This window comes from Natator depressus, chromosome 6 (assembly GCF_965152275.1).
Source record: "Natator depressus isolate rNatDep1 chromosome 6, rNatDep2.hap1, whole genome shotgun sequence".
Classification (NCBI taxonomy): domain Eukaryota; kingdom Metazoa; phylum Chordata; order Testudines; family Cheloniidae; genus Natator; species Natator depressus.
The window spans coordinates 64,191,920-64,216,942 of NC_134239.1; the positions used below are offsets into that span (position 1 = coordinate 64,191,920).

General features: G+C 40.9%; 1 protein-coding gene across 1 annotated transcript in view; it reads left to right on the plus strand.

The window, feature by feature from the left end:
- The window catches only part of SLC39A9 (solute carrier family 39 member 9), a 41,444-nt gene extending 17,110 nt beyond the window's left edge, over positions 1–24,334 (plus strand). Inside the window, exons 3-7 of the mRNA XM_074955549.1 lie at positions 5,998–6,189; positions 8,821–8,889; positions 11,219–11,304; positions 16,579–16,713; positions 20,811–24,334. Of these exons, the coding sequence (XP_074811650.1) occupies positions 5,998–6,189; positions 8,821–8,889; positions 11,219–11,304; positions 16,579–16,713; positions 20,811–21,041 (713 nt within the window). The 3' untranslated portion in view covers positions 21,042–24,334. The remainder of the gene's footprint in view (positions 1–5,997; positions 6,190–8,820; positions 8,890–11,218; positions 11,305–16,578; positions 16,714–20,810) is intronic.
- The last annotated feature ends 689 nt before the right edge of the window (positions 24,335–25,023 follow it).

A 25,023-nucleotide genomic window follows, 5' to 3' on the forward strand; every position in this document is an offset into this window, starting at 1 on the left:
AAATTAACTAGATTTTAAAAAGTTACAATTAATCAGTTTTAGTCAAACTGTAAAACAATAATAGAATACCAATTTAAATTTATTATAAATATTTTTGGCTGTTTTTCTACATTTTCAAATATATTGATTTCATTTACAACACAAAATATAATATGTACAGTGCTTACGTGTTTTTTATTACAAATATTTGCACTGTAGAAAGATAAACAAAAGAAATAGTATTTTTCAGTTCACCTCATACAAGTATTATAGTGCAATCTCTTTATCATGAAAGTGCAATTAAAAATGTAGAATTATTTTTTTCTCATAACTGCACTCAAAAACAAAACAATATAAAACTTTAGAGCCTACAAGTCCTTGTTCAGTCAATCGCTAAGACAAACAAGTTTGTTTACATTCACGGGCGATAATGCTGCCCTCTTCTTCTTTACAATGTCACCTGAAAGTGAGAACAGGAGTTCTCATGTCACTATTGTAGCCAGCGTTGCAAGGAATTTACGTGCCAGATATGCAAAACATTTGTATGCCCCTTTTTGCTTTGACTTTTTAAAAAAATGTTTACAGTGCAAATATTTGTAATCAAAAATAATATCAAGTGAGCACTGTACTCTTTGTATTCTGTGTTGTACTTAAAATCAGCATATTTGAAAATGTATAAAAACATCCAAAATATCTTATAATAAAATTAAATTAGTATTCTGTTATTGTTTAACAGTGAGATTAAAGCTGCGATTAATCATGATTATTTTTTAAAACTTGCGATTAATTGCAATTATTTTTTTAAAATAATTTGACAGCCCTAATTAAATGGAATATACTCTTTCAGGGAACCTTTTATAAAATACCACACAAAGAATTAAAGGTGGAGGAGAGGAAGAGTGAGAGGAAAAGAAGGGGCAGAAAAGACTGAAGAGGAGGAGAGGATAGGTGAAAATAAAGTGCATTGTTACAGATTTTGGCATTTGTCTTTGAAAAAAGTCCAAGGAAAATAAGTGATACAAGTCCATTTCTGTAAATTGATCCATTCTAAGTTCCGTAGAGGAAGCAAAAAGAAGGTTCAGAGCTTTTTCAATGACATTCTTTCAGCCAGTGCGGAGTCTTTTAAAGAAAGCTCTGTTAGCACTGTATTCTTAGAGAGGGGGAGAGAGAGTGTGAACACAGGTGACTCATTATTTAAACCAAGTACATACAGCATGAATGTAGGTGCTATACAGAGGAGGCAAGAGAGCCTAGTTCTCTCCAAAATGGAGAAACAGTGGTTCAAATATCATCTGGTGTAAATCAGCATAGTTGAGTGTCTATTGGTCAGTTATGTCAGTATCAGAATATTCATGATGTTGCTGTGAAGAGCTGGGATCTCCAGTTTTTATTTAAAGTGGCTAGAATGGAGCAGGCAATTGGACTGACCGGGATTAAAAGCTGCATAATTAGACAATATGCATACAAATAAAACAATCTAAATAATAATATCAGTGAATAGTATGGGACAGCGTGGGGCACGGGTCACTTGCTGGAGGATTCTCTGCACCTTGAGGTCTTTAAACCATGATTTGAGGACTTCAGTAGCTCAGACATAGGTGAGAGATTTATTGCAGGAGTGGGTGGGTGAGATTCTGCGGCCTGCGTTCTGCAGGAGGTCAGACTAGATGATCATAATGGTCCCTTCTGACCTTAGTCTATGAGTCTATGAGGTCAGTGCGCAGTTAAAATAGTATGTAACTAACTTTTCGTGTTTGATCTCAAGGGCTGAAAAATGAGCATACAACACATCATGATGTGTCTAGTTTTTATTAATGAATCAATACACCTGTTTGAACAGCTAGTTTCACTGTATGCTACCCAGAAGTAACCACATTCTGCCTGACTCTTATCTAGTCATCCTCGTCTTTGCACTGAAAAATTAGTGAAACACTTGATAAAGACTTGATTTGTGTCTTGAAGTGTCCTAAAGGGATACTAATTCTTGGCCATGCTGATGGCAGTAATATCATTTGGCCTAAAATTGGTAAATCTAATGAGTTAATCTTTGTGTAACAAATGTATCACATCTGTGTTTATCTAAGCCCCCAAAACTCCTCCAAATGCAGCATTTTCTTTTCATAACAGTCCTTGGGCCATAATTTCAGTATAGAACATTGTGCACTTGGATGCCAAATCGAAGATGACCTTCACAAAATGAGACTTTGTTAGAGTGAGACGGGATTTTGCAGTTAGTTTCCAAGAATTTTGGACAATTTTAAAGGAAAACTCTCAACTTCAATTAACTTAAAGTTTATTAAAAAATAAACCAGAAAACTAAAGGATACTACATCTGTCCCTGAGGCCCACCGGTAAGTGTTGTGGTTTACAGATCCTTTTTTGCTATATATTTTTCTCTCCTCTGTTGCTGTATGTAAAGCCCAGTAAATAGGAAATTGACAAACTGAACATATAGAGGAAACAAACAAATATATTGCTTTCTCAGTTAAGTAATGGTGGTAGCAGACCCATTCACCATCTGGAGCCAAAATTTCTTCAACACTTATTGATTGTGTCAAAGCCAGGTCCGTTTTGCTATTGAGAAAGAAATTCCAATGCTCTGATCAAATAATCCGCTCTGATTAATATCCCTATTGCTGTTAATTTCTATGTGCTGTCTAGCAGGCCTAAAATTTAATTCTTTTGTCCTCTATCTAAAACTTATTGAAGTGCTAGATTAAGAAATGGACTGTGTTCTCTTCTCTTTATTCCATTTGTCTGTTCATACCTAAGACTATTTTTAAAGAGACACAGTCAGGTTATATTTGGCCCTAATGAAGCTTTTGTAAAAGCCTGAGAGTCTTACAAAACCAAAGCAAATAAAATGTTTTCCTTACATCTTTTAAAATTCCAGTGGAAAGTTTGCTTAATCAATACACTTTCCACTGCAGCGTTGCAACACAAACTTTGCTGTCTTGTGCTAGTGTATTAGTACCAGAAAATTAAACATAGTCTGTTTTCCCTTAAAGTTGGTTTAAATTTTGTTTTTGGGTTATTGTTTGAAGGTCTTCCAGAAGCAGTGCTTTTAAGGAAGATTGAAAGAAGAAAGGGTGTTTTAGTGGCATGAAAAATCAAGGAGACAGTTCCAAGCTTAGGGAACAGCATAAGAGAAGACACAAAGACAAGACAGAGATTCATACAAGGGTAATGCCTGAGCAATGCAAAGGGACCAGATGGAGATATAGGAAGAGTGGAAAAAACAGCAATAAACTGGACAGTGTCCCTTTAATTGCAAATTAAAGGATCTGTGCACAGGGTATAACTGAACATTTGCACATAGTGTCCCACTCCCTCCCCCTGAAGTGATCTGTTGAAAGGTCCATTTAATTCATAGAAAGAGTAGCAGTGAGACATCATTATGTTTTGCTCAGGTTGTCCCAGATGTCTCTAACGGTGGCTGCTGTCCTCAAGAGGCCATTAGTATTTAATTAAGCCAGAAGACCTCATAATAGAAAACAATAGTCAGTATTATTCAATAGTTCGAACCAAAAAAAAACCACCCAGACTTACCCAATGATTTCATCATCCGCAGCTAACTGTTTCTTCAGGAGGCTGTAGAACGTCTTGTGTGCCACAGACAGCTCTTTGTTCAAAGTCACCATGCATACATTTTGCAGGGCATTGAAGCATTGCAAAATGCTTCATTTAAATTCGTTTTAAAACAAATCCTCCCTAAGAGTTTTCATGAAAATATGGAGTCGCCCTTCTGAATATACATTAATTATGTGTTCTGGGGAAAAAAACCTTACAAAATAATTATAATAATGTTAAAAGAGACAAAGGTTGGATTCAGCTCAATATCCTACTTAGCACTTCTGCTGCACCTTTTCCTATGAGGATCTTGAAGTGCTTTACAAATTCTAAGGAAACCTAGCAAACACACTCAGAAGTAGTATCCCTGTTTTGTGATGGAGGCATCAAGTTCTATCTAGAGGCTATAATGGGGCCTGGGAGTCAGGACTATATCTCAGAGCTGCTGACTCAGTCACTGATTTGGCAAGATAGCTGCACCTGTTTTGCTATCTATAAAGTACTTTTTAGAGATTCAGGTGACCTGTGCTATGGAAGTGTACAGTATTTTTATAGATGAGTTAGCTGAGGTGCAAAGAGGTTAAATGACATGCCCGAGGTCACTTTGTAGTCAGGAACAAAACCCAAAACTTCTGACCCCCCAGAACTTTGCTCAAACTAATCACCATGCTTCCATTATTGTTTGTTTTTTTTTTTTTCCACCTAAACAACGAAAGGGCAGCTGAGATGACTGGGGTCATATTATCAAGAAACTGAAACAGCTTCATTTTTGTGAATATACTTGGGGCTTTTAAGTATGGTTAAATGCATGTTTTAGTAAAGTCTGACTTCCATACTTCGGGCTATATTATAACTTCAAATGTTGTGACGGGGTCCCTGGGGTGCAACCTGGATTTTGGGACCACTGTGCCCTTCAAACCCACCAACCTGGGCTGCTTCTCACACTCATGTTGAGGTCATGCTCTGGTAAGCACTGCACTTACACAGACATCCACAGGCAGGGACACATCCAACTGTGTTACACAAATGATCTCCCAGCCACTCATGAACTATCAATAGGGAGGCTCCAGCCAATTCCCCTGAGCTCCCCAGCTTTGCACCCCAGAACTAAATTGTCTTGCACTGGGGAACAGAGGGAAATTACTTTTGTAGTGCAAATGAGGCCAATTCAATCATAATTTTCCCTCTGTTGATATTCACCCTTTCTTGTCAACTGTTGGGAATGGGCCACACCCACCCTGATTGAATTGGCCTAGTTAGCAGTGACCCCCCCCCCCCCCAACCTGGTAAGGCAACTCCTATCTTTTCATGTGCTGTATATTTATACCTGCCTACTGTATTTTTCACTCCATGCATCTGATGAAGTGGGTTTTAGCCCACGAAAGCTTATACCCAAATAAATTTGTTAGTCTCTCAGGTGCCCAAAGGACTCCTCGTTGTTTTTGCAGTGAGAGGTGTTTCTCACTATCAATAAGCTATGAAATATTTTAAAATAATGGGTTTTTAACTTAGCTCCTGTATTTCTACTATTGCACCTGGAGAGCCTAGTGTAAACCCCATTATTTAAAAATATTTCAGAATGAAATGAGACTGGTGAGGTTCTGTTTTAGTTTCCCTTTCTGGTTCTCATGTACCAGCTCATTGTTCTTCTATTATCTCTGTCCCTTTCCTGCTCCTCAAGAAACTGTCTTCATTGAAATTTGCACAAAATAAAGAGAGCTTTTCTATTCATACTAGGCTTTTCTAAAACATTCGTAATTGCAAAACCAAAAACTGACAGGACAGTACCATCAATTTTATCCCATCTTGGTGTACTCTGTTGTTTGTGCACAAGTATCACTGATGTCAACTCAGTTCTGGGAGTAATTGAGTTAACTCCTGCCTCAGTGGGGACTGATGCTTGGAGTTTGGTTTGGTTAGTCTCGTTATAAAGCTTTTTCTTTTTTCAAATTTCATTAAAACTGTTAGTGAACAAATAACATAAATGTGTTTTATGGGATGTTACAAGGACATTTCCTTCACCGTGTGGTGTTCTATTTAAAAGTAGGTCAAATTTATGGCCTTAAAGTGCTTGAGTGTCCCTTTAAACCTTAATAGAGTTGGCAACCTATGATTTTAAAAAATAATACAGCAATTCTTATAAATATAATGATTGTATTCAAATGTTGCATTTAGGTAACATAGAGCCTCCTTGCTTATTGAAGATTCACTCCTCCCCTCCTTGCACTAAGATATTAAGGAAGGGGATGAGCAAGTATACAAATTCTGCCAGTGTTGAGGGATAATCTAGGACATTAAAAACAAAACAAAAAATTCTAAATCTTTTTTTCTTTCCCGCTTTATATTGTTAAGTTCAGGTATGAAGAAAGCTCTCAGTGAAGGAGTAGAAAATATTAGAACGTCACCTTTGGGATCCTCACTTCTAATCAACCTGTTTATCTGCTTTAGGGAAGCACCATCAGGCCAGTGAGACTCAAAATGTGATTGAATCTGAGAAAGCAGCAGAAATAACAGCTGAGCATGAGCATGGCCATGACCATTCAAAATTACACGCGTACATTGGTGTTTCCCTTGTCCTTGGTTTTGTCTTCATGCTTTTGGTGGACCAGATAGGCAGCTCACACGTGCACGCTACAGATGGTAAGTAAAGCCTCTCCTGCCAGACTGGCACTTGCCTTGGAGCCATTGCAGCAACTAGAATGAATTAACAAAGTGTATTTTCAGAATATGATTATTTATTATGTATTTTTAATACAGTAGTGCCCAGTCAGGATGAGGGCTCTATTTAACTAGTTATATTCTACAAGCATAAAGGTAAGCATGGTCTGTTACGTGAAATAATAAAGCAGTGTTACGGTCAATGCTGGAAGCCAGCATAATGTGAATATTTGCTTCATAATGCTCAAGTGTGTGGACTGTGCCATGCTGACAGAGAGAGTCTACTTAGAAATAATAGATGATCAACAGCTTTGTGTGTTAAGGCTTTAAGCAGTGTAGGTTTTAATATATGACAAATAGATTAGTCCACCGACATAGCAAAAAACCAAAACTGAAGAACCAGAGCCTTAACTTCATTAGCTACTTTATTGTCTTGCTTTGAACTAAACATTTCAAAGAACAAAATATTGGCTTAGTTCAGGCTGTAAATTTTCATGGAAGAAAGGCCTCCCCTGTGATCTGCACAGACTGACTATTGGAACCACATGGAGCCCTGTTGACCTCAGTGGACTTCACATGGGCCACAAAGCATAAGAGCTATGGTGACTTTCACTGGTAATTTTCCTTAGTAGTTTCCCTGTAAGTGCATGCTGGTTTTCTGTGTACAGCGGAACAAAATGTAGGTAATCTTTCCTGAAAACTTAAGTCATTAAATATTTGGTTTTTTATGTGAAATTTTATTCCCCAATAAAAACCTTTTGAATAAAATGTGGTTCAATATACTGTTGAAATGACCATTCTATCACACTTCACTTACATCCTTATTTCTTGTCAGTGTTCAGCAATGTGCTTATGTTTAGATTTTGTTAATGTAAATATTTTATACTTTTTATCACACTCTCGCTTTTCTAGCTTTCCTCTCCTCTACACATAGGCTTCTCACCTTGATTAAAAGTCTTCCGTACAGATGCTCTGTGTACTGACTCTATTAGCTTATTAGCTTAGCTTCTCAAATGGAGGCTTGGCAAATGGGTTAGCAAGAAACTCAGTTGACCAACTTGTATTGAAATCCTTGTTTTCTACATTTTACAACGCTTTTTTTTCTTTTTCCTGGTTAGGAGAAAATGGGATACCTTGTGTCTTTGATCTATTAAGATGCACAGACTCAAAAACTGAACAATATAGGGAACAATTTTTCTGAGCCTTTGCTTTATCTCCCACATGAAATATAACCGAGTAACTGCAAGTGTTGCCAGAATAGTTAGTGAGTTATAAAATGCCTTTTCCTGACTTGAACCAGTGGTATTCATTATCCATTAATGTTATCTCAGTTGACTAGATTTTCTGTTCCCTTAAAATAGGATAGCTATAGAGGTTAGAATGGAGTATAACCTTTAAATGTGATCATCTGTTTGGGTTTGGTGGATAGTCCAGAACTAAGGACATAGGTTTAAATTAAGAAGAAATAAATGATAGAAGAACTTGAAGGGATGTTGTAGCTCTGTTGGTCCCAGGGCTTTAGAGAGACAAGATGGGTTAGATAATATCTTCTGGTGAAAGACAAGCTTTAGAAAACGTCTACTTTCACAACAGAAGTTGGTCCAATAAAATATATTACCTCATCCACTTTGTCTCTTGAACTTGAGTGTGAATAGATGGAATAGGCTTCCAGTTGAGGTAGCAGAGTCAAGTAGCAATATAGTTAAAGTTGTCTGACCACTTGAAATTTAAAGGATCAGATATTTTTGTTTTTTCCCAGTGGCCTGTCAACTACTGTTACAATTTTCACTGATTAATTCCCCTTCTGTTGGATTTATAGGAGTGTTGGTTTTTTTTTATTTCTCCAGAAAAAGTTAGTTTACAGATAGATGGTGAGGTAAAAGTAGATATCAAACAATTACGGACATGAATGGCCCATCATCTGCCTTCAATCCTAAGCAGTTATGCATGATCTTCACTTTCTACATTAAAGAGTATGGGAGGATTCTGCCATCTGCTTCAGTCTGTATGACAGCATATAAGGTTCATAAACAGCCCACAAGGAGCCAGCAGAGAGTTGTCCATAATCCAGTCACTGCCATAGGTGGCCCTTCCTATAAGCCCCAGCTCAGGGGGCATAGTGGGAGGGAGCAGGCCTGGGTAGCACATGATAGTGTGGGCATTCTGTGCTGCATCAGACTGTGGAATAGCCCAGAGGCAGTATTTGGGAGGCTGATGTAAACTAGAGCAACTCTTGGCTGCTCTTATTTAGGCTGGGAGATGCACTAGCCCTTGGAGTAGCCCAGAATCCTGAGTACAAAGGTGGCTTAAAGCTACCTTTCTGTGCTGAGCTGGGGAAGGTAAAGAATCTCAAATGATAGTTTCGTTTCAGAAGGATGAGGGAAAATGACTGTTCCATCCCCCTGTCAATGTTCCCTTAAATTCTGAAGGATAGTATACAATGTCTTGACTAGTTTGCCTGGGAAACCTATGGTAATTGCTTAACTGTTTAAAAATGGGTCACAGCTGAGAAATTATGCCTTGGTGTTTGTAATATATTTTCTTCCATCATGATTCATATGCTTGTTAATATCTTATATTGTCTAATGCTTAATTTCCTGATGATTATTTCAGACCCAGAAGCGGCAAGGTCAGGCAATTCCAAAATCACTACTACACTGGGACTAGTGGTCCATGCTGCAGGTAGGCTGAATAACTATAAGATATGTAAGTGGCAATCTTCTGTCACTGTCTTTTTTCCTGTCTAGCTTAAATAAACCTTTTAAATTTTAAATTGCAATAATTACTGTATATTCACCAAAATAGCTAGCTCTGTGGGCATTTTTTTATGTATTTAGAAGCACATTTTCTGTCTTTTCCTAAGTAAGAAAACTGAACATGGTTTAAAAATGGTTTGAAAAAAATCCACACAAGGACTGGGATATATGTCTAGATATGAGCCAGATAAGGAGGATTTAGGGAGGTTTTTAGAAATCTTAATCACAGTAAATCTGATTTTTAACTTTGTAGGAGAGAAACTACTCTAGATGCTAAGAAACAACATAGAGAATTTTTTAAATGTATAAATAGTTGGGGTTAAGTGTTAGCAATGCAAAATAACACTTCATCCAAAAATTTTAAGGGGCAGGGGACACCAATTTGTCTATTATAACTGCAGCTGTAACAGTATTATAGTATGTTGAATCAGTCATTTAGGATCTGGTGAGTCCCCATTTGATGTATTTAGTAAATTACTTTTACTGTAAAATGAAGGATATTTTGAAAGCTTTGAATTTTTTGCATCTTCTGTTTCATTTTAAAACAAAAGCAGAGTGATTGGCTTGATTAAATCCGAATACGAAAATAGTATTCTGCCTCCCGAAAATGTTCCTGGGCGTCTTAATTAGATACGATATTTTTCTTCATTTCTTTTCCTGAAGACTTGTGGTGCATTGTTAACTATCTGCCGCTCCAACTCCAACTGCTGATCAGTGATGGATGAAGCAATACGTACAAATATTTGTTATGTCATACATGTGGAGTTGAAATCTTTTGTAATGAATTATTTATTCATTTATTTGGATTTTAATTGTGCACAATGGGTTAGGCATCGTAAACACATTTAATAAAAAAGATACTTCTTGTTCCAGGGATTTTACCACTTAAATGCACGTTAGATTTAGCTATTTGTTTATATTGAATCTTTGGCTGCCTCATCTTCAGTCTGCCCACTAATCTGTCTCCGCTGGGACCACTTCTAAAATTCCAAACCTCTGAGAAACTTTCAAAGAGCAGCCACTTGGCGAGGAGTGGGAAGAAAGGTGTAATTTTACGGGGGGAAAAAATCCATATTTGGTGGAGAGGAATTACTTGCATGCAGGATGGGCAATATTCAGTGCTGGACCAGTGACTGATTCTAGGTCCAATATTTTGCAGACCACGGGAGTTAGAAAATGGTGCATTTAACCACTGGAAATGTAGGTATGTTCTCCTACAACAAACAATGAAATGGCAACACTTAATTCTACTCCTGGTAGGTTGGAAGATATTGGTCATCATTAGTTTTTCTCTATATAAATGTATATCTTAAGTAACTTCTAGAAGTTTCTAAAATGTATTGGTTAATAGTTTTCCCCCGTCTTTCCAAGACCTTTACAGTTTGGATCCATTTTTACAGATGGGAGCGGGAGATGTTGTGAAAAATAATAAAGTTCTCTAAAACTTCTTTAAAGCAGTTTTTCCTTTAAAAATCTGTTCTATAAACAAAATATTTGTCTGTTTCATACAGTGTTACGGTTTTGATTCACACGCATTTGGGATGATCTTTTTAACTCCTTCATTACTTTATTGTTTATATATAATTTGTCTAGCTCAAATGCTCAATCCTCTACACTTCAGGGTGTGTGTGTGTGTGTGAGAGAGAGAAATAAATGCATACATATACACACAATGTTTTCGGATCTACCATGATAAAAGGCACTGTGTAAATGTACATCATAAAACCGATTTTAACCAAAAAGTGTTGTTTCATTAATGCATGTGTTTTATATAAAAAGAGAAGTTTTTTATGAACATCCAGTTAACTGATTTGCATGTTTTTCTTTTGATTTTTACCCAGTAAAACATTTCAAAATTCCAAAAGTAATTACAGGTTTACAAAGAATTCTAGTTAAGATTAAAACTGATTTTCTGCTTTAAGTTTAGATAGGAAACACATTCCGTAACTTTGGAAATTAGTTACTAAAACTCTGTTCCCTGAATTATTCCAGTTTTATATTAGGACATACCAAAGACTGAGCAGACTCAGTGTGAAATCCTTCTGGTATTGAAGTCAGTGGCAAAACTCCCATTGACTTCACTAGGACTAGGATTTTGCCCTCAAACCTCAGAGTGGCTTTGTAAGTAAGGGGAACTATTTTTAAAGCAATATACAATTTTATATTGGTAGCCAATGGAAAAATGAGTAAACCCTGTGATGTGTATGAATAATCCGTGAACTCTTATGCATTCTTTTGGCTTTCTATCCATTAAGCTGATGGTGTTGCATTGGGGGCAGCAGCTTCTACTTCCCAGACCAGTGTCCAGTTAATAGTGTTTGTTGCAATTATGTTACACAAGGTAAGTCCTGATCATAAAATCATACTTTTTTTTTTTTAAAATAAAGAAAAGTCTGTTTCTACTGCATATAGGAGGAGTTAATTATTTGGGTCTCTTGCTTGAGTTAACCTCAGTATGTGGCGCTGCAGTGAAGTGATCAGGTGGTAATATAAAATAAGGGATTGGAGAACACAAGTATAGTATTGGGATGGCTATGGGTATCAAAGGAAGCTACACCTCCACCCCGATATAACGCTGTCCTCCGGAGCCAAAAAATCTTACCACGTTATAGGTGAAACCTCATTATATCGAACTTGCTTTGATCCACTGGAGCGCGCAGCCCTCCCACCCCCCGGAGCACTGCTTTACCGCGTTATATCCGAATTTGTGTTATATTGGGTCTCGTTATATCGGGGTAGAGATATATATCCAGTCAGTCTGGGTTGGGGAGGATGAATTTCAGCTGTTCATTGACTAACCCAACCCCCTGCTGCCCAAACAACTGACTGTGACCTACAAAAATGGGGCAGAGGGAGAAAGGAGAACAGTATATTTACTGGAGGAAATGTAGCAGCCACACAGGGCTGTTGAAGGTAGAGAGGGCAAATAAAGGTTTTAGCCTTGGGACTCTAAGGCTAGTCTACCCTACCACGCTACATAGGCCCAGCTGCACTGATGCAGCTGTGCCGCTGCAGCATGTCTGGTGAAGATGCTCTTTGCTGCGGATAGAGTGCTCTTCTGTTGGCATAATTACTCCACCTCAACGAGAGGCGGAAGCTATGTCAGCAGGAGAGTGTCTCCCACCAACATAGCGCAGTGTGGACACCGCTTTAATTCGATGTAACTTGCATGGCTTTTTCACACCCCTAAGCAACTTAAATTACATTGACTTAAGCGGTAGTGTAGACCAGCCCCTAGGGATACTTGAAGTAGCCCTGGGGATATGGCAAGGGGTACTTATGTATGTTATGTTAAAGTATGGAAAACTGTTTCCTCCTGCTAGGATTCATTTCTATTTGTATGTGTGGTTCTCAGCACTGTGGGAACAATATATACATATTACTCCTGGGGAAATTCTGTGCACAATATTTTAAAATTCTGCATATTTTATTTGTCAAAATAACAAATCATGCTATTTTCAATTATATTGGAAATTTATTTCAAAATACCTGTCAGCAAGTGTGTCTGTAACAATACAGACAACAAAAAAGATCCAGGAAATGTTTTTTGACAAATAGATTCCTTACTAGGCGTATTAGCACATCTATATGGCTTCACAGAACAGATGGCCATAATACTTCCATGTATGTCAAGCACAGAAGACTTTAATTATATGGCTACACAGCAAACAAAAACCCACGGCTGGCCCGAGCCAGCCAACTCGGGCTCATGGAGCTCAGGTTGTGGGGCTGTTTAATTGCTGTGCAGACTTCTGGGCTCGGACTAGAGCCGGAGCTCTGGGACCCTTCCATTGGGTTACCAGGTGTCCAGTTTTCGACCACAACACCCAGAAAAGGGACCCTGGCGACTCCGGTCAGCACCACTGACCAGCCCGTTAAAAGTCTGGTTGGTGGTGCAGCAGGGTAGGCAGGCTCCCTGCCTGGCTCCCAGGAAGAGGCTGGCATGTCCTTCCAGCTCCTAGACCAAAGGGCAGCCACGTGGACTCCGCGTGCAGGCCCCCCCCTGAGTGCCAGCTCTGCAGCTCCCATTGGCCAGGAACTGCGGCCAATGAGAGCTGTGGGGGCAGCGCCTAAGGGCAGGGGCGGTGTCTACAGGCAGGTGCAGCACACCTAGGAGCCGGAGGAACATGCTGGCCACTTCCCGGGAGCCACCTGAGGTCAGTGCCACCCAAAGCCTACATGTCAAAACCTCTCCCGCACTCTGAACCCCTCGGCCCCAGCCCGGAGCCCTGTCCCACACCCAAACTCCCTCTTGGAGCCCAGGGCCCCAGCTGCACCCAAACTCTCTCCCGGAGCCCACACCCCACTTTCCTGCCCCAGCCCGGAGCCCCCTCCCTCACACAGAACCCCTCATTTCTGGCCCCACCCTGGAGCCCACACCCCCAGCCCAGAGCCCATACTCCCTCCCACATCTCAACCCCCTGCCCCCCCCCCAGACCCCCCCCCCACACTCCAAACCCCTCGGCCCCAGCCTCAAGCCCACTCCTGCACCCCAAATACCTCATCCCTGGCCCCACCCCAGAGCCTGCACCCCCAGCTGGAGCCCTTACCACCCCAGCCCCCTGTCCCAGCCCAGTGAAAATGAGTGAGTGAGGGTGGGGGAGAGCAAGCAACGGGGGGAGGGGGCATAGAGTGAGGGGGCGTGGCCTCAGAAGGGGCGGGGCCTTGGGGCAGGGAGCAGGGCAAGGAGTTGCGTTTTCTGCAATTAGAAAGTTGACAGCTTTACCCTCCCACCCTGCAGGGTCCTAGCACCCGGGCTCTAGGCCCAGCCCAGAAGTCTCCACTGCAATGAAACAGCCCCACCCCGCCCAAGACCTGTGAGCCCAAGTTGGTTGTCATGGACCAGCTGCGGGTTTTTCTTTGCTCTGTGAACATACCCTAAAGGGCAGTACATCCTTAGGAGTGAGGTTAGGCCATGATTTGGCACAGCACTTAAATATGTCCATAAAGTTCAGCGCCTGAGTATCCCCAGTGAAACTAATGCTTTGCCAGATAGGGGCCTTAGTGAGTGGCATAGTTAAGTAGTACTCAGCATGTCACCATATAGTCACTGGACTAGAATTGAAATTGATGTAGACACTGTGTTAGACGGGCAATGGGTGTGAAGGCTCCAGCATGGCAATGGCGAACGCAGGCCACTGGCTACATGGAGGTGGGGGATCCTGCTGCCCTTGCCCCCTCCCTGGGACACGGATGCAGTGGTGAGGCTGCACCTCACCCTGACACAGCACAAGGGCCAGGCCTGCCACAGAAACACCATGTGGCCCTCCCCCTCCATGTTGGCACACCATGATAGTGAGCGAGAGGGACAGTCTCTCTCACACACGCTGAGCCCTGGTGTGGGGCAAGCAGGCTCTGTCCAGCAGGATCCAAGTGTGGAGGGGTTTAGTGTGGGGGGATCCAGGTGTGAGGTTTCTGTATGGGACAGTCTGGGTGCAGGCAGGGGTGGGATCCAGGTACGAGGGAGATCTCGATTCACAGAGGGGTTCCAGGTGCAGGAGGAATTGGACTCTGCCGGGGGATGGGGGGAGGGGTTCCAGGTGAAAGTGGTTGGGATTCAGTAGTGGGAGTCTGGGTGTCACGGGGATAGGGCTCGGCCGGGAGGTCTGGGTGTAGGGGGCGTGGGGCTTGGTAAGGTGGGGGTCGAGGTGCAGCTGGTTGCGGCTTAGTGGGGTGGGGGTCTGGGTGCTGGGGATTTGGCGGAATCGTTCAGGTGCAGGGGGAGTGGGGCTTGGCAGGATAGGGGGTTGAGTGCAGGGAGCTCAGGGGTGATGTAAGTGCAGGTGTGGGGGTCAGGATGCAGAGGGGTGGGGTTCGGTGGGGCATCTGTGCTTGTGGGAGGTCCTGGGCACACCATGATAGCGAGCAACAGGGACAGAGTCTTGCATGCATGCCCAGCCTTGCCCCCCAAGGCGGTGATTTATGTCTCCCCTGGCTGTTCCTAATGCCCAAATCAGACACACCTGCTCGGGACTGCTGCCTGGAAGGGGCACATGAATCAATTATTCTGCAGGGGACATGAATTCTGCACAGAATTATCCCAGGAGTAACGTATTAAGAGGTCTGCAGTCATTTTGCATCATTAAAGGATAACTGAGGTTGATAGGGTTACAGCATCACAGACATCTGAAGCAAAATTGAATTCAGTTCCTTTGTACTGTAATAAGTGTTTTGATATGTCTTCTGCCAATAAAGAAGACACACCAAACTCCAAAGTTGGGGCAATAGCCTTTCAATTTCCCATTAATACTAAAGTAAACATGCATTTGTTCAGACCTTATTTGTACATGGTGTGGAAAAGATTTATTGGATCTAGTTTTCAAATATCTCAAGCACACAGTTGTACACCTAATTTGTATGTGCAATTATTGCAACCTACTGCCATTCACAGTAATTAGTCATGCATTTTGTTCAGATCTTTTGTCTGTGTAGATGCATGCCTAAAGTGTTTGGAAAATCAGGTCTGCTGTGTTTGCACTTTTCACTTGTATAATAACTGATATACATGGTAAACATGTTCTGGGATGACAACATTGAGGCCAAAGGCCATGGTGTTTTGTAGGTCAGGATCTGGTTATTTCCAAGTAAAGGGGAAGTGCACACTTATTATTCTGACATTTTAAATGATTATTAACAATATTTTAAAAGTGTACAGTAAATATTTTTAAATGAAAGAAGAAAATTTTTTTTAAAAGTGGGTTGTCAATGAGATGCTGAAAGAATTTTTAAAAAATTGAATTTTTTTCTCTTCCTTACCCCTTCCACAATTACTGCTACTTTTTCCCCCACCTATCTCCTTTCCCCACCTATATTTCACTTCCTACAGATCAGCAAGCTTCTCCTGCAGGCAGCCACAATATATTTTAGTTTACATTGTGTTTCAAAACTAAATTGGGATTGTCCCGATATAACCACAAATCTGATAGTTCTTGTGGCTTGTACGGAAGGGACTGGATTGATGGGAGAAGGGAAGAAGTGTCTGGTCTTGCTTCCACTGGAATCAGTAGCAAAGCTCTCGTTGATTTTAGTTGGATCAGAATTGGGCCTGAAGGAGGGAAATAAATCAAAAAGATTGTTAATCTTTTACTGATCGTTTGACAGATCCTTTTTCTTTGCTTTGATGGCATTTCTTCTCTCATGTAAATGCTGGAATTTTTCCTGCCTTAGTTGAAGAAAAGTCACTCAGGAGGCAAATCTGTTTCTTGCAGGTAATCTAAAAATTCTGATTACAAATGTTGATCAGAACAAATTTTGATCACCAAAGCTTTTAGTCAGAACAAAGGGGTTATAGTTACCCATGAAATCTGTACAGTAATGAAAATCCTGGCATTCAATAATAGTACGTGGATTCATATGCTGTATTGTTATTATGAAATAACCATCCAGTGATTATGCAAATAAGATATCCAGAACCAAAAAGAATGCAGAGAGTGGCATAACTGTTCTAGGTCAGTAACTAGAGAGCATCCCTGCACTCTGATTGGGAATATTCCACTTCAGTATAGTTAGTAGGAATAATACATATTTACCACACCTTTTTTTTTGTCTTTGGACATCTTAAATTACAGGGAATCCTAGCCAAGAAAATATTGCACTGACTATTGTTCTTTTGCAGGCACCAGCTGCCTTTGGCCTGGTTTCCTTTCTAATGCATGCTGGGCTGGAACGGAATCGAATCAGAAAGCACTTGCTGGTCTTTGCATTGGCAGCACCTGTTTTGTCAATGGTGACGTACTTAGGGCTAAGCAAGGTAAATGTTTGGGATTTAATTTTGCCGGGAGCTTAGCAATTGGATTTGGGGGGCATGGAACTCCTTACTGGGTTTGTAGAACACATAGCTCCAAACTGCTTCACCCACCGCCAATACGTTTTTCCATACTATCTGCTGTAGCTGGGACATTCCCGCCTTATGGTTGCAAGTTTATGAACAAAATTCTCAAAAAAGGATGCTTCTGTTTGTTTTAACTAAACAAAAAATACTTTTCCACAATTCTGTGTCAGTTGAATCTGTCATACAATTGTGCTGGGGAATCTAAGCTTTCATTTTAAGAAGCTAAATTGCTTTGTAAGTTTCACTTTAAGAAACTAACCTGACAAATACAAATGGATGCTTTGTTGACCTCCTGAGTCTGCAAGCAGATATGCTGAAACAGTAGCTCTGACATGTGGAAACGTGTCTCCATTCATCTTGAAGGGATTTTACTGCTGAAACATGATGAGAATTTAAATCTTAACATTAACAGTTACAGTGCTGATAATTTTAGTGGAAACATTTAGTTGTTGTGCGTATCCATCCATACTGGATTCAGTGGAAGATATTGGGACAGTGGTGTGGCTGTCACTGTCAAGGAGTCGGGAGTTCAAGCCCCAGCTCCTTGAGGGACAAACTGTTACCTCTAGGAAGAGGGAAAGAAGAGATGCACCTCCTTGGTGCCCAAAGCCTGAAACAGATCCTGGGAGCTCAAACTCAAGTCATCTTCCTTTCCGTCGATGATGACAAAGGTCCCAAATGCTGCCCAAAGCTTCCAGCTTTCCCCTTTGACAACTTCTTACATTGTCAATACAAAAATCTGTAGCACATCAAAACTGTAGTTGAAGCATACAATATACAATATTTAATATTAAAGTATAATGCCACAAGGGACACTGTACTTCTAATAAGGTAAAAAAAAATCTCAGGTTTTGAACATACACTGTAAATTTTGCAGCATTATCAAGTATCACTTAATTCAGCATTGGCGTGCCATTCAAAGTTGAGGCTTTGCTGCAGAACTTGGGTCCAGATCATGACAGAATCCCTGGGACTTTGCTAATGCTTCACATTTACATGGTGCTTTTCATCCAAGACAATCCATGTCCTTTAAAAATGTACGTCATTAAGTCTTACAACTGTCCTGTAAATCAAGCATAGGAAAACAGAAGCTCAGGCTGAGTTGCTGGTAGAGCCAGGAACAGGAAAACTAGGAATCGCAACTCCCAAGTGTGCTGGTACGACCATTAGACAACTTGCCCACCCATAAGGTTTGGATTCTTGACTATAGCAGTCCAAACATTCAAAGTGATCTGTACCTAAACATTTCTAAAAACATTTAATATTTATTTACATAATAAAGTCCTGATTGTAGAGTTGTGTATATGCAGGATGTACTGTGTGTGTATTGTGGACTCTGATTGAGACAGACCAGGTGTTCCCTTGAAAAATCAAGTTTTTCCAAGGCAAACAGACTTGCAACAATAAATGATGCACTGTTAGTGACCATACATCCTCCCCAAGGAAAACCTCAACATCTGCCTCGAATGAACACCCAATAAGATACTCATTAGGCTAAGCCTCATTTGTTCATCTTAACTAGTTCGTAGTAAATATATTTAAATGTACTAGTGCAGTGGCTCTCATATAAATATAACAATATAAACTGAAATATAAACTGAAGCTTTCAGTGTACATTATATAGAGCAGTATAAACAAGTCATTGTATGAAATTTTAGTTTGTACTGACTTTGCTCGTGTTTTTTATGTCGCCTGTTGTTTAAACTAGGCAAATATCTAGATGAGTTGATGTACCCCCCTGGAAGACCTCTGTGTACCCCCAGGGGTATGCCTACCCCTGGTTGAGAACCACTGCACTAGTGTACACATGTGTAACGCAGTCTTTATATAGGTGCCTGTTAACTTATCTGTAGAAGGTAGGATGTGGGAGGCTGATTTGGTTAGCGTATTGTATTGTCTTCAGAGATCTGTCACCGAGCCCAGTCTAAGATATAGCTCAATATGCAGGGCCTAAGTGGAGACTCAAAATGCACCAAGTGTAGAAGTTCTTAGAGCTATAGATATTTCAGAACTTCCATCCTCCAGTTGTTCAGTATAGTTGATATAATGACCTGAGAAACTGGCCTAATACAGAGCCTGACACTTCTTGCAGTGAGTAAAAAGGTAAAGACTATGCAATTTGGAATTGAAGTCTCTGTTGTGATGTGAAGGAAACACTTGGTGATCCAATCTCTGGCTAAAATAGAAGGGTTAGGATGCATAAATCTGTTCCCTAATCCAGTGTTAAAATTGTAATGAGAACTAATCAGAAATCAAGGGATAAAAATGGTAGTGCTATCTGTATGTGAGATGTGAAAAGAGACTGTCCTGTTCTGTGCGTACCACAAAGTGACACTCCTATTTAGGATTATATGCTATTTCTCACCAAGATTTTTTTTCTAAGCGGGTTTGGTATATTTTTCTGTCATGTCATGCCTATTCAGGTCCATTCAGAACACTGTGACATGCCTTCTTGCCTTATGTGTGCCGTCTCCAATTCTTAAAGGTCTCCTCTTGTTCCCCTTCCACTACAGTTTGCTCTCCTCATGTTCAAGAGCTCCTTCTCTTTTCAATCTTTGCTCTTTCAGTTTTGATCATCCCTCCTGTGTCAGGTGCTGAATTTTAGACTCTCTCTCTAAAATAACCTTTTTGCCTTATTGATTTCCCATCTCTTTGTAAAAAGCACAGCTCAAAACCCACCTCATCTAGGCTATCTACAACCAGTGAGCTGTCAATTAGGTCACTGCACAAGTGCTTATCACACCTGTCCCAATCTGAATGTTCCTGTCTACTGTCACCGTTCTGTAACAAATCCACTGCTGTAAATTGCATAGATGATGCGCTATGAAATTGTATAAAAGGATTCTAGAATAAAGGACAAGGAGAGACTTTGAGTAAATAGCCTGGGAGACACTAGAAAGGAACTATGCTAGCTGCAACACCATTTACACAGTAGATGGTGAGAGGTTTGATGGGTTTGTTAATAAAAAACACAGATGAGGGATCTTTTTTGTTGGGTCATTGGTTTTAGGCAGGCTCAGAGCTGAGTTTTGAGCAGCATTTTAGAAGAATGGGGGATTGGGAAGGCAGAAATAATTATGGAGCTAGTGCAGTTGCAGATGCAAAGAATCAACCTCTGCTTGCCAATGTTGGCTTCCTCTCCTATGTCAGAGGAATAGGTTGAGAATATACCAGGAAATAAGATCACAGAGATAAATGGGAGCTTGACCAAAGAAGGACTTTAAAAATGAATGGATAAATTTTGCATTTTATTATCTATGGTGTAGTGTGATCCTAATCCCGGTGTGGCAGAACCGCTTTTATAAATGGAGAGACATACTAAAATAAAATGAACAGAAGGATTCTTGATCCTTCTTAACATGTTAGATACAGCCTATGTATGTAATAATTTTGTATAGAACCACTGGAAAGTACACAGTGCTCGCTGTAAATTGTAAATTTAAATACAGCTGGGTGGGCATCTATGCCCTGAAATCTGATCTCATTGAAATGAGTAGCGAAACTCCCATTGACACAGTGGGGAAAAGAACCAGACCTTTAAAGACTTGAGGTCATCCTGAAATCTAGTCATTTAAAAAAAAAATTAACTTCAGTGTGTGAGTGCCAAATTTTGTGGTTTTACAATTTAATTTTCCCATTTTAAAAAGTATATTTTGCTCCTCTTTTGCTGTGTGGAAGACTCTCACAAACATAACTATACAAGAGAAACAGTTCAGTTTACTATACACACAGTACTGCCAAATGCACAAAGTAAACAAACTGGGGAAAAAAATATATTTAATTCCTCTAATCTTTGTCAATGATTATAATGTCAGATGCTACTTGAAAGTATAAGTCGTTAAAACATTTTCAGACACAAGTGTGGTATCTTTTTTTAAAAAAGATTGTCATTTTGAAAGAATGATTGTTGACTAAATCATAATAAAGCTGGAATGTTAAGGGCTTTTATTTATTTGTTGAATCTGTTGTCGTTTGGATTCATTTTCACTCCTCCCCGCTTTTTTTCTCTTTCACAGAGCAGCAAAGAAGCCCTTTCAGAAGTCAACGCCACTGGAGTTGCCATGCTTTTCTCTGCTGGGACTTTTCTGTATGTTGCCACAGTGCACGTCCTCCCAGAGGTGGGAGGAATGGGGCATAGCCACAAACCTGAATCAACAGGTGGGAAAGGACTCAGCCGCCTGGAGGTGGCAGCCCTAGTCCTGGGCTGCCTTATTCCTCTAGTTTTGTCCATCGGGCACCAGCACTAAAGGTTCAAAGTCACTGTTCTTCTCCTTGATCTCGTGTGAGCAGTAAATGTCGGCTGCTCTTTTCATCGTTGTCTCTCTTACCCCATCATCCACCCCATCTGCGCTGTGGAGTTCAGAGGGAAGCTTGATTCCAACATGAGGAATTCTGGAAAAGCTTTTAGTGTAGCAAAATGTACTTTGGCAGCCGGACATAAATTTTGTGTAATTTTCTTTTCTGAAGACATTTGATATTTTAATTTTGATTTCTGGCCCCTATTCTCAGGGAAGATGGACTTTGAATTTTAAGAAAGGTGAGTGGGGAAGAATTTAATGGCTCGTCATGAAATTGCAATCACCAAAGTATTCTGTAACTCAGCATTCACAGCTGAGAATAAAACAATGGATGGATGCCTTTTAATATGTGGAAATCTTCTTACCAGTAGAATAGGGGAATCTCCCCTACAATTTTTTTATGTTGTCCTGACATATGTGACTGATCCTTGTAATATCAGTGCCACAAGCCTTGCTGTAAAGATGCAGTACTCAAAATTCTGGGTAATGCACTTGTTGCAAAAGACACTAACTGTGGATTGGAAGAAACATTATTGGACAAAGATTAGAGGAAGTCTAGGATGTGAGAATTCAGCTAGTTTAGTAAGTGCAGATGACTTTTGCATTGCATTCCCTGGATTAACACAAAGGAACCAAGGAAGTCCTAGAAACAAGGAAATACTCTGTTTTTACTTGGTTTATGCAATGGCTTGTTACGTTATTTAACAAAAAACAAAAACAAAGGCAGCACACTTTGGAAGCAGATCTCCCATCATGTCCATAAAGAGTAGCAACCAAAATTGTAGAGACAGTTAGGAATATGGCACCAAGGCTGCACTGCTACTATCCTTGAGAGACAAATACACAGTGTCTTTTTAAATCAAACTGTTCAGGGCTTTGAGTGGAGATCTGATGGAAATGGATTTTGAGGGACCAGAGAACTATACTAGCTCATTTACAAAGGGCTGAAACTAGTGGTCCGGTTTTCCTTTCTTTCATTAAATAAAAAATATTAAGGTTAACAAAACAAGATCTCTGGTTAAATACTCATACTCTGTGCATGTTGGCAGGTCCACGGTATGTCTAAACTAGTTAACTGCTCTGCTAAATCTTCATACCAACAAGTAAGAAGCATTTTGTTTTTTGTCAAGAACCTATTACAATCATACCTTTCTCCTTTGGGAATCTTGCAATCCACCACCTCTTGATTATGGTTGGTTGTACTGATGCTACTCTGGGATTCAGTGCCATTGCAGCTGGATGATAAAAGATTCTCTCCTTATCAAGACATGCCTTCTCTTGTCAGGCAATGTTTTTGTTTAATTATGCAAGAAATGGTACATTTTAATAACTGTAATGCATACAAATTCAGAACAATTGACATGCACAGATTGAAAACACAACTCTTGTTTTACAAAAATTTCTTTTATGCTACATCCATTTTAAGCCCTAGTCTGAATCTATCTGCACTTCTTAAATATAATATTGCCAAAATGTTGTTTTTGTTTTTAGTCCTTTTCATTGTTTGAAACAAATCTTCAAAGCTTGAAAACACTGCTTTCTCAAGGAACTTATTGTCTCCTTGTGAAAGAGAGAGCCCCTTTCTTCCCTCACCATCTGTTTCTTATGTTACTTACCTGTTCCCTCACCATCATGGCTCTGACTTCATTACATCCTCATCTTCTAGCTCAGCAGTGGGTATCAGCATGGCTCTTGGAACAGGATTTGTTCGTTTAATTAGCGATCACTCTGTTCAGTGGCTTTGTAGCAGCACAAAAACAGTAATCCACAATCAGATTTCAACAGTGATGACTGCTTTTTTGTTTTTTACCGTTAGAAAGGTGGATTTGAAAATCAGTGCAGAATTATTAGAATGTAGAAGACCTTCCCACAAGACTAATTATTTTAAGGTAGATAAAATATTGACCTAATATTGTCTACATGACACTAGACTTTTAAAAAGCTATTGTGTTCTGAAAAGCAACAGCAAAGATAGCACCACCTAACTGACTAGATCTGTTCCCTCTATGTATTTAGTCATGCCTAGTTTCTCAAGAGACAAATACAAATCTATACTTTTTTACTCCCGTTAGCTCTGAAAAGCCAACCCAGCTCAGCTAGAGAGCTGGATTCTGTTCTCTGTGTACCACCACAATTGTGTAACTGTTTGCAGTTGGCAAACCTGCGTAAATCCACTGAAGGCAGCGATGGCGCACAAGTGTCGCTGAGGGCATACTTGGGCCTGTAGAACCTGTGTGACAGGTGGTAGTGACAGGCAACGTATAAAGAATCCGGCGCTTAGACCTCTTGGTAAATTTGCAGGGCTGGCAGTTATGAAAAGACACCAATTCTGTTTGTAAACTGAGCAAATCTGATGTGTAATCATTGGCAGACAATTAAACTAGAACCTCCCTGGTGACACTTCTGCAGTTACATTTTGGGGTAGAACCACACTTTACGTTTTCTTCCATTTTTCCCCAGCACGTTCTTACGGTTATCTTTCAACATCTGTGTTCAGCTTCAGCCATCATTTCATTTCATGTCATGTCATGTCACTGTAATGGTCAGAAACCTATATATCTACTGTAGGTAGGAGTATCATTTACCATCTTTTCCTGCCAGTGTGCAATATTCTGCCAGAACCTTTCTCTATGGACCATTGCTTATTGAGGAGGAGACATTTGACCAAATTTCTCTCCCCTGCTGACATAGCTTCTGGCAGGTTTACCATAGTGATAATCATCTTCCCGTTGGCATTGCTAAGAGGATTTTATCAGACTTCTTGCCACAGACACGTCATAAGATCAAGTCTCCAACTTCTGGGGCAATTGCCAGTGATGATAATGCTCAATTTAGTATTGTGTAAATTAAGCTTGAGAGGCCAGAGCATTAAGCATTATTGGCCAAGATAGAACAGTGCAAGAGTCTGAAAAGGGTTCACAGGTTAAAATATCTACAAACAAAAGGGGACAGAAGGCCCAGTAATGTGCAATTTTCACTTTGCAGTTTGACTAAGTGGCATAAGTTTTATGTTTTTTCCTGTCCACTTTGAACTAGCTTCTTTGTTTTGGCTGCCTTAATGGTATATATCCACTGAACTGTTTAAACTTTACATGGCTGAGACTGCCGCCGTTATCAAGGGAATTGGGGGTTATCAGAGAGATGCATCTTGTAGCAGAAGGTAAAGTTTCGTTCTTTGAGTGCTTGTTCATGTCCGTTCCAATCCGGTGTACAGTGGCCACGGGGGTTGTAGTGAGCTGCAGGCACTGCTGGCAGCGGCACCACCGACAGACGGGCCAGCACTGCTGTTGCCCCCTACAGCTCCGGCACCGACCCTCCTGTCAGCGGCACCGCCGACAGTGACAGCTTCGATTCCACTGGCGTCGACAATATCGGCACCACCGGAACCAGCAACTTCAGCACCGCCTGCCTCGGCACCGATATTTCCTCCTCCAGCGGTTCCGGCACCGCGGGCTGTGGAATACCGCATGCCGCAAGACCCCCGGGGCGCTGAAGGGAGTGAGCAGGGTGCGCTGCCAGGCCGCTCCTCCTTATCCTCCCCGGATGAAGTGGTTGCGGGACGTCGACGTCCCCAGCTCTGGAAGATAACAGGGCACTCCAGCAGCTCTTAAACCATGCTGCCCAGACCCTGGGTATACAGCTAGAAGAGGTGGTGGAGGAATCAGACCCAGTCGTTGAAGCAGGGGTCTGCCACAGCGTTTTGGTCGTCTCTACGGTAGTCTTTATTAAAGACAAGGCGACACGAGAGGGACCAGAGGGTGCCATGGCAGGTGCTGAATGGCTGGTTCCGGCAGTGCCAATATCAATGCCAGTGGAATCGAAGCTGTTGCTGTCAGCAGTGCCGCTGACAGGAGGGTCGGTGCTGGAGCTGTAGGGGGCAACAGCGGTGCCGGTGCTTCTGTCAGCGGAGCCACTGCCAGTGATGCCAGTG